The sequence below is a fragment of the Mustela putorius genome, unplaced genomic scaffold (genome assembly GCF_011764305.1).
Source record: "Mustela putorius furo isolate JIRA1106 unplaced genomic scaffold, ASM1176430v1.1 tig00000680_pilon_pilon_pilon, whole genome shotgun sequence".
Classification (NCBI taxonomy): domain Eukaryota; kingdom Metazoa; phylum Chordata; class Mammalia; order Carnivora; family Mustelidae; genus Mustela; species Mustela putorius.
In genome coordinates this window covers 2,668,521-2,678,070 of record NW_025421442.1, presented here as the reverse complement: position 1 = coordinate 2,678,070, position 9,550 = coordinate 2,668,521, and the positions used below count along the sequence as shown (strand labels likewise).

The 9,550-nt window shown below is 60.2% G+C and overlaps 1 protein-coding gene across 1 annotated transcript; it reads left to right on the top strand.

The window, feature by feature from the left end:
* Positions 1–8,696, top strand: NXNL2 (nucleoredoxin like 2). Its single transcript, XM_004778811.3, has 2 exons — positions 1–932; positions 7,713–8,696. Exons 1-2 carry the CDS (start codon positions 631–633, stop codon positions 7,879–7,881), a joined length of 471 nt encoding a protein of 156 aa, XP_004778868.1. The 5' UTR covers positions 1–630; the 3' UTR covers positions 7,882–8,696.
* Positions 8,697–9,550: the final 854 nt, after the last annotated feature.

The following is a 9,550-nucleotide window of genomic DNA, read 5'->3' as shown; positions in this document are numbered from 1 at the left end:
AATTGCTTTGCTCCTGCCTGGGTCCCCAGGGCCCCCAGCGTGCCTGCTACATTAATACTGTCACTTCTTGAGTCAACGGGATGCTTGGGGCAGGAGCACGGGGTGCGGGGTGCGCAAGGCGTGGGGATCGGGGCGCAGAAGGGACAGTGGGGGAGGGGAGCAGAGACGGAGGGCTGGGGCGGTTCGGGGAGGAGCGACTGCGAAGCCGCGTGGAGGCACTGGGTGAGGAGGGACTGGGCGGAGGGCGGGCAGGGATCCCGGGAGGGTGTGGAGGGCGGAGCGCGGGGGCGGGCCAGGCGGCTCCACCTCCTGGAGGCAGGAGCTGCTGCAGACCCCGCGGCTTCTGGGTTGCGGGTGTCTGTGAGTGTCCCTACTTCCCCCAGTGCACACGCCCCCGCCCCAGCGAGAGGCGGAGGCCGAGGCCCGCTGGAAGAGCCGGTGGGGCCCCAGGTCCCCGCACGGCACTGTCCCCCCCCCCCCCCCGGGGGATCTTCCGGCCGCAGGTGTCCGCCCCCACAGGGGTCTGTCCCGCGCAGGTGTCCCTCCTGTGCAAGCGTCCGTCCGGGGCAGGGGGCCGTCCCGCGTGGCAGTTTGTGCGCTCCCGCGGGTGCCCCTCACCGCACCTCGGCCATGGTGGACGTCCTGGGCGGCCGGCGCCTGCGGACCCGCGACGGCGCGTGGGTGGAGGCCGAGGCTGCGCTGCAGAACAAGGTGGTGGCTCTGTACTTCGCCGCGGGCCGGTGCGCGTCCAGCCGCGACTTCGCGCCGCTGCTCCGCCGCTTCTACGCCGAGCTGGTGGCCGAGGCGCGGCCCCCCGCGCCCTTGGAGGTGGTGTTCGTGTCCGCGGACCGCAGCGAGCAGGAGATGCTGGACTTCATGCGCGAGCAGCACGGCGCCTGGCTGGCGCTGCCCTTCTACGACCCCCTCCGGCAGTGAGTGGGTCGGGGCTGGGTCGCCCCCCGGAGCCCCTCCCCTACCGCGTGCAGGCCTCTCCCCTGTCCCGTCCCTAGTGCTCGCCACTCCAGCCACCCAGCGGCTCCAGAGGGGCTGCCACCTCTCCCGGGGCTTGGGGAACCTTGCCTTGTTCCCCTTGCTGGGCCGGGCCGCTGAGGCTGCTGCAGGGGTCGAGACCCCCCTCGGAGGGGCTCGGGACTTGGGGAGGAGTGTGGAAGCAGGAGAGGGAGCCTCAGGAGGCTTAGGTCAGAACTGGGGACACTGTGGGTGCTGCCAGGGTCAGCGGCCCTCAGGGGTGGGGGGGCAGCCGGGTCACCAAGGCTGGAGGAACGCCTTCCCTGCTGGCCTGGGTGCCGTTTGACTGCGATTTCCAAACTGTAGGAAGAACCAAGCCTGGAGTCCAGCAGAGTTCATGACAGAGGCCCAGAAAGTTCACCACGGAGAGGAGGGCAACAGTGGGGGGGTGAGGAGGGGGATGCGCCGGGGGGGGGGGGGGGGGGGGGGGGGGGGGGGAGAGAGATAGGAGAGAGATCGAAGGGGGGGGGAGGTGGGGACGCGGAGGTGCGCGGAGGAGGGAGGAAGGAGGCGGTGGTGAGGAGGCAGAGGCCGGAGGGAGCCCGGAGCGGCCGCAGCAGGGCTGGCAGAGTGCAGTGAGCAGGACACCGATTGTCCCTTGAGGTCTGTGCTGTGGCAACAGCCTCCAGACTGGCGTGTACCCAGCTCCTCGCAACTGTGTTACCCCAGCATCCCTGTAACAGATGTGGACTGAGTTTCTGGGTGTGTTTTCCAGGGTCACGCTTCTTGTCTCTGGGGGGTGTTAGTCAGTGTGGTGTAAACCCCCCCCCCTCCCTTGACACACGGGGTGGGTGATCGTGAGGAGGTGAGTCTCAAGACTTCCAGGTGGACGCCTCGTTCCGGGAAGGTCGATGGTTAGGGCACGTGACAGGGATGTAGCGAGGATGGGTCTCAGGGATTTACCTGGCAGAAGAGGTGTTACCAGGTCTTTTCTCGTGGTAGCTGTGAAATGGCTCTGATCTGCTTAGCACTCCAGTCACTTGCAGCTTTTGAGTGAACACACTCAGTTTGGAAGGTGACACTGTGACCGTGTGGGTAGTCGGGTAGAGCTGGGGGTCTGGGCAGAGTCTGCTTTGGGGTTTCTCGAGTGGTGATGGAGGCAAGGCGTTCACTGCCCAGTGTCACGGTGTTCCTGTGTCTCATTTGTGAGTTTGGAGCTGTGGTGGTGGTTGTGTGCCCCATTTCACAGATGCGCTGCCAAGGCACTGAGGGGGCCTGTGTTCCTCGCTCTGGAACCTGACTTTATGCCCTGGTGCTTCCTTTCCTCTTCCTCTCCCCTCCAAGGGGTTCCAGGGGACCACGAGCCTCAGCCCCTCCCTCTGCTCAGCCTCGCCTGGGGAGGGCTTGGCCGGGTTCCTTCTGGTTCTCCTGGGATGTGGTCACAGCCCCTGAGGTCCGCTGCCTGCAGCCGAGCAGATCGGGGCAGGTGGCCAGCCTGGTCCCCGGAAGAAGCCAGCCTCAGTTTTCCTTTGGTGAGGTTAGCTCCTGGTCCTTCCACTTCCCAGATGGGACCTCATTAGCGCTCCTTGCAGTTTCCGTGGTGGGAAGTGGGCGCTTCCATGGGACTATTTGGAGCTGCACCCCGAGGTCTGCTCATTCCAGCCTGAATACACAGAATCAGATCATAGGCAACATGGAAATAGCTCGCACAGGGACGCCTGCAGGCAGCCTTTGGGGAAGTTTCTGGAGGTGTGTGGAACAAGGCACACTGTGTGGTGCCTGGGGAGGTGAGGCCAGCAAAGGAGTCACCTGGGCCCCACTCAGTTGGTCATGCTTAGGGACCCTGGGCTGTCTTCCCTCATGGCCACCCACTGCGACTGCTGACCTATTGAGTCCGGCATGAGGAGGAGAACTCACACGGGGGTTCCCTGGGCATGGCCAGTGGCCCCTGGCCCCGATGGCTGCTGGGCGACCACAGCCCTCCTTCCTGGGCACATACTTGCTTACTGGTGTCCCCGCAGCTGGTGTAGGGATGACAGTATGTCCCGTCTTCCTGCTCTTTGTTACCAGCCAAGTGCCCGAGCCTCCAGTTCCGAGTCTGCCAGCAGGAATTCCTGTCTTCCACTGTCACGTGCAGAATCCACTCCATGGCCATTTTCATGCAAGTTATGATCGCTCTGGTACTTCAGCAGGCCCCTAGTCCGCGCTGGCTTCGACTGCCCCCACCATGGGCCCGCCAGATGGATGCCTCAGCGTCCAGGCTGACAGGTCTGCGTTGGACGGAGAGACAGTTGGCTGTGGCTTCATTTCTTGGGTAGAGAATGGCCCCATGAGAGCTGTCCCTTTGGTGGGGTCCCGTGGATGCCGCTGCTAAGCTTCTCAACAAGCCCTGTGTTGCAGCTCCCCGGCCTCCTGAGTCAGTACGTCCCTGTCAGGTGCCGGTTCTGCGGAGTCCGGCTTTCTCCTCCTTGCTATTTCCCTCCCTCAGGCCCTGGACCACTGGCGTATTCTCACTCATTCCCTCTGCCTCAGAGTCCACAGCTGATGAACTCTTGCTCTGGAACCTGCCTCCTCTCGTCAAAGGCAGTCTGGTCCCAGCGGGGCTACCCTGGCTCTCTGGGGCTCAGTCCATGTTTAGTCTGCCCCACACTCACTCCTCTTGCCCAGACTGGATGGCTGGTGTTCCAGAATACCCCATACCTTTCCCACCTCCAGAGCTTGTCCAGGTGCTGAAGCCCCCCTTCCCCGCTGGCAGCCCCTCCACATACCCTGGGGACGCTGCCCCCTGTGCGGAGTGCCTCTGAAGTCTCTAAGCTTGGGGAAGACCCTGTTCAGGGCTTGCTGCCTGTGGGCTGTGTCTCAGTGGGCGGCTGCAGCAACTGGAGAGATTTGCTGGGGAGGGGGGGAAGAGGCTGGAACTGGGGTTGCTATGGCAACCCGGAAGGGGTCTTGCCAGGGAGGAGGAGGTGCTGTGTTTGGGGAACGGAGGGATCCGGGACTGCAACAGCGCCCGGTGCCCAGGGCCGGGGGGAGCTCGGATGCCCCCAGACAGTCACAGTGCTCCGAGTTCTCACACCGGCAACGTGCGCGCGCGGCTACGGGGCTCTCCGTTCCAAGCCACAGCCTGTTCGCTGGGGACACAGTGGAGATGCTTACGAGCCTCTCCAGGTGGCTCCAAGGTTACAGTTGTCCCCAGGTGGAGGCTGCCAGGGCGGGGATTTGAGGGCCCAGAAGGCTGACTCTGAAGATATTCTGGAGCAAATGTCTATTCCAGACTCCACCTCACTCCCCTAAGCCTGGCTTGCTTTGTGCCCCCACCAGTGGTGTCAGAGCCGGTTTTATGTTGCGAGGGATGCGAGCACAGCAACAGCTCAGATCTTAAACAGCGAAGGTTGTTGATCAGCTTAACTTCAACACCCCGTAGCCAGGAGCCAGTGTCGAAGGGGTAGGGAGGCCGGTGAGGGCCGTTTCTTCGCGTTTCTGCCGTGTGTGCTCCGTGCTCATGCTGCCCCCTGTGGCCACCGGGCACATCCAGTCCCTTCTCGAGGGATCAGAAGAGCTGCTGCATCTCTGGCTGCACACCCTCACACCTTCTCTTCCCTGGCACACACGAAAGTGCTCTGCGGAGGCTCATGGGTTCTAAGTCTGCTGGGTACCCATCCCGGGCCTGGTTAGCCGAGCCATTAGACAGTAGCCTAGCTGGAACTGGCGGGGGTTCCCCATCAATAACAGCTAGTGTTTTTTGAGCATTTATGTGCCGATCCCTTAGTGGTGCTGTACGTCTGTTTATCATCTCACCCTCCCAACAACCCAGGCAGAAGGGTTCCGTTTTTCCCATGGTGTAGGTGAGGACTCTGGGGTGCAGGGACGCCGGCTAGCTGGCCCCTGTGCCTCAGCTAGTTCGTGCCAGAAAGTGCAGGGCTGCAGAGGGCGGGCAGCAAGCCCCAGGCTCGACCACCCAGACTGTCAAGGGCATGTTCTCAGCTTCCCTCCTTGGGCTGCCTGGATGGTGGGGGCAGGGTGGGCTAGGGGATGCAGGAGACTGGCAGGCCTGAACCCCTGCGGGATCGTGGGCTCCACCCCCACCAGCAGGGGCAGGAGACTCTCCCTGCTGAGGTAGCTGCTGCTGGTCGGGTGACCCCATGCCCAGAGCCCCACCTGGCCGGCTTGTGGGTGCAGAGTCAGGAGTGTGTGTGGGCTCCGCCAGGAGAGGCCCTCATCACCCTCTAGGGCGCCCCAGGGACCCATAGCCTTGGGGGTAAGCCCCATCGGGACCATAGTGAGACGGTGGGCACGCTGCCCACAGCAGAGGCCCAGACAGAACCTATCAGCCCCGGCTGTGGGACGGAGCCTCTCGTGGGCCACTGCTGTTTGCTGCAGCCATTACACCAAGGGCTACCGGGAGGTTCCTCTTTTCTTCATGTTTGTTTTATGCTTTGGGGGAAAGCTAATTTGTTAGGCAATTCAAATTTCTGGGGTTGTACAGGATTCTGAAAACACTGGGGGGGGGGACGTCTCCCCCCCTTACCTGGGTGACACCTTGCACTACTCCCCCCGCCACTGCCCCAAGTTGCCAGAACTGCAGGCTGGTGAGCGAGGCCCGGGCTTGTCCCCCGGTTGCTGTCTCTCCACATCTGCGTCTTGCGGTTGTTAGGCCCGGTGTCCCGGTTGCTGTCTCTCCACATCTGCGTCTTGCGGTTGTTAGGCCCGGTGTCCCGGTTGCTGTCTCTCCACATCTGCGTCTTGCGGTTGTTCGGCCCGGTGTCCCGGTTGCTGTCTCTCCACATCTGCGTCTTGCGGTTGTTCGGCCCGGTGTCCCGGTTGCTGTCTCTCCACATCTGCGTCTTGCGGTTGTTCGGCCCGGTGTCTGTGTCAGCAGTGACCGCATGTGTGTGGTCGCTGACTTGTTTCTCTCAGACATTTGTGAGTCCTCATGCGAGTAACTAGGGGACACTGTGCAAACTGGCTTCTAGAAGCTGCTGGAGGGGTAGCCAGCCCAGTGTGGGGTTTTGGGGAGCCTGCAGTCTGGGCAGCGGTGGGGTGTTGCAGGAGTGGGCGCACCCACCCGCGGGCCTCCACGAGCAGGTGGAGTCCACTGCGGGCCAGGACCGGCCACCGCCAGACTCCCAATGCTCCCGTGTCTTCCTTTCTCCCTCAGGCGGTCCGGGCAGAGCCCTGCTCCACACATCTTCCCTGGAGCCAGGTCTGGTTTGTCTGTGACGTGTGTTTGGCGTGCCTTTCCCAGCATCTGCCGTGGCGGCACTGGGCGCGCGTCTTGGATCAAACACATGGCTCGTCTACACAGAGACTTGTTCAGAAAAGTATTTAAGACCACAGCTTTCTGTGTCTAATGGTGTCTGCAGCTGGGGGTCCAGAGGATATTCTGCATTGTTCTCTTCTACTAGGGTTGTAGTCTGAGCTGCTGTTTTATGGGTGGCATACCGTTATTTAGTTTTTAAACTCATTCTAAAAATTGTTTCGTTTGGTTTCCAATTTCCAATTAGCACAGTTTCTGTGTGCTATTGATTATTTGAAACTTATTTATTTTTTAAAGATTTTTTAATACATTTGAGAGAGGATGAGCATCAGCAGGGGGAGGGGCAGCGGGAGAAGCAGACCCCCCGCTGAGCAGGGAGCCTGACGAGGGACTTGATCCCAGGACCCTGAGATCAGGACCTGAGTCGAAGGTAGATGCTCAGCCAGAGCCACCCAGGTGTCCCTGCTTGTTTGAAATGTGTTAAGATCCCTTTGTGGCTGAGAGCATGCTGGTTTTGTCACTGTCTCGTGGATGTTTGAAAATGAGGCCATCTCTGTTGGGTGGAGATGGATACATTTTTTCCTGCTTGATTTAGGCTTGTGTTTGTTTGATCTGGGAGCCGGAAGGCAGCAGGAGGACCAGGCAGCAGGAGGACCGTGGTGGAGGGATCACGGGCAGGTGTGGCACGGAGGCTCTCACGTGAATCTTTCCGTTCTGTGAAGACCATAGTCCTGAGGGGACGATCAGGGAGATCACTTACTGTTCGTGGGAGCCCTGAGCCTTGGGAAGTGGGGAGTGATTTCCCTCAGCCGCCCTGTCTTGAGGATAGCAGTCCCGGGGAAGGTTATGGGGAAGAATCCCCTTCCCATAAATGAACACAATCTGTGAAAAGGTCTTACAGGGCTGCATCTGACAGCAAACAGAGCCAAGAAATGTGTCATAGCGTTCATCAGCCTGTCCTCGAGTTTGCTGGGCAGAAAGCCTCACACGGCTTTGCATTGGTCTAGAACTCACGGAGTGTTCCCTTGCACTGCTGTGTGTCCCCGATATTTTTCCGCTTCTTGAATGTAGGAGGGATACAAATTGACGGGAGGTGTCTGTGGTTTTAGAATTGCGCTGTCCAGTATGGTTGACACCCGCCACATGCGGCTGCTGAGATTTAAATTAGCCGAGATGAAAAAATCATTTTCTCAGGCCTGCAGGACTGTTTAGCCACTCCGAGGTCCCACGCAGCTGTGGGTTGAGCAGCCCCGGTCTGGAGTCCCCCCCTCCCTCCCGACGCTCCCCTAGCAGAGCCCTGGCTTAGGACCGGCCGGCAGCAGGGAGAGCAGGTGCAGAGGGCACCGGGGAGGGCGCGCCGGCCGGCCGGGGCAGAGGCTTAGCAGCGTCCGCAGCCCTCGGGGAGGCCCTGGTCCCCTCACACGTGCCCATGGGGACCCGAGCGGCCCCTGCTGACCCCGCCCTCCCCACCCTCTTCTTCCCGCAGTGAGCTGAGGACCAGGTACCACATCTCAGTCACCCCCAGGCTGGTGGTTGTGAAACCGAGCGGGGAGGTCATCACCGACAAAGGGCGGAAGCAGGTCCGAGAACAGGGGCTGGCCTGCTTCCAGAACTGGGTAGCAGCCGCCAACATCTTTCAGAATTTCTCCGGATGACATGGGGGTCTCCAGGCCCGGGCAGGTGTGCAAGCACGGGAGAAGGGGAGCTGGCTGGTTTCCAGTCTCTGCCTACCATGGAGGAACTCATGTCAGAGCAGGGGTGCGAACACCGCCCAGAAGGAGTGCCCTCTGGGGCAGCCCGTGAGGAGTTCCTGTGATTATTAGCATAGCTTTCTCAGCGGGAGCTGGAGCTTGAACAGGCTCATGTGGAGCTCCTGGAAACATGTATTTATACCTGCTCTTCAGGTGAGATGATACATTTATTGATACATTGTACATTTATTGATAGATCGTCTGGATCATCGTCTGGATTTATGTTGGTGACTTGCTCTCACCCCTCCATTTATTGCCGAGGTTTGCAGAAGCCACATGCTTTAATAAAGAAACTTATTGCCACTGGAGCCCCTGATCATCTTCCTTGCGGCAAACCAAGAACGCTTGCAAGGAGGGAGGAGTGCTGTGGGAAACCGTTCTCAAACGCTTGGTTCTGTGTTTCCAAGTCCCTGAGCTTTTCCAGGCTGTGTCTGCATCTTCAAGATCCGATGTGCGTCTCTGAGGGGCTGCTGGTGGATCCGGGAAGCAGAGGCCCACGCGCTATCTTTGCAAAGAAGAGGAGGAGGTGGTCTGTCTGGGGTTCCTCGCCAGCTCCTGCCTCCCCTTGTGCTCATGCGGCTGGGATCCAGAAATACCGGGTCCCCTCTGGCCCAGTTCCCACCTGCTCCCTGGCCGGGACCCTCGGCTGAGGGTTTGCAGCGTGGCTCTCTCAGAGGGCACCACACAGACACACCATGTACTAAACACACACCACAGGACACACACACACACACACTGCACAGACACACATGCTACAAACAACACATGCACAGCACACACCCCAAGTGTGTTCCCTGAGTCGCTTTTCACCTCCCTCCTCTGTAGGCTTCTGCTCTGGGTTCATGGATACACAGAAAGCGTGTGGTGTGTCTATCTGTCAGGACAGTTTTTTTTTTTTTTTTTAAGATTTTATTTATCTGAGAGAGAGAGAGAGACAGAGGGACAGGGAGCACGAACGGGGGAGGGGTGGTGGGAGAGGGAGAAGCAGACTCCGTGGTGGGCGAGGAGCCCAGTGGGGGACAGCATCCCAGGACCTGGGATCATGACCTGAGCCGAAGGCAGATGCTGAACCCACTGAGCCACCCAGGCATCCCAGGACAGTAGCAGGAGTTTAATGTCTTTTTTTCTGTGTAGTTTCTATTAATCTGAGTTCTTTCCCTCCTTGTTTATTGAGGAGGACTCCAGGGTACCCTGGCGGGTTTGGGGGATTAAGTCGAAGCCCATCATTGGTTTTCGAAGATCGAAGGGACCCCATGGGTTTGGTGAGACCACAGTGGGATTGGGCTCTGAACTCCCCTCTAGAGTGGTCTTGCTGGTTCATTTTGAAGGTGACCCCTCCTGCGCTGGCCATGTCTGTCAGGAAACCCCCTTCCTTGGCCCACTGTGGGCAGAGGCCTGGCCGCGGCTCCTCTGGTCGCCCTGGGTACAGCCCTCCGATTCACCGGGGCTCCCATGCTCCGGTCCCATCTTTGGCATGAGAGGCCTCATAGCCACCTCTGGATGCAGGTGTGGAGGGGGTCCCTGGGGCGGGTCTGATGACTCCGACTATGTCCATGGTCCTTGGTGCCGGCCC

Coding starts and splice junctions, on each gene's coding strand:
- NXNL2 (XM_004778811.3), top strand. CDS start 631: ATGGTGGACGTCCTGGGCGGCCGGCGCCTGCGGACCCGCGACGGCGCG. Junction 933..7,712: donor TTCTACGACCCCCTCCGGCA/GTGAGTGGGTCG, acceptor TTCTTCCCGCAG/TGAGCTGAGGACCAGGTACC.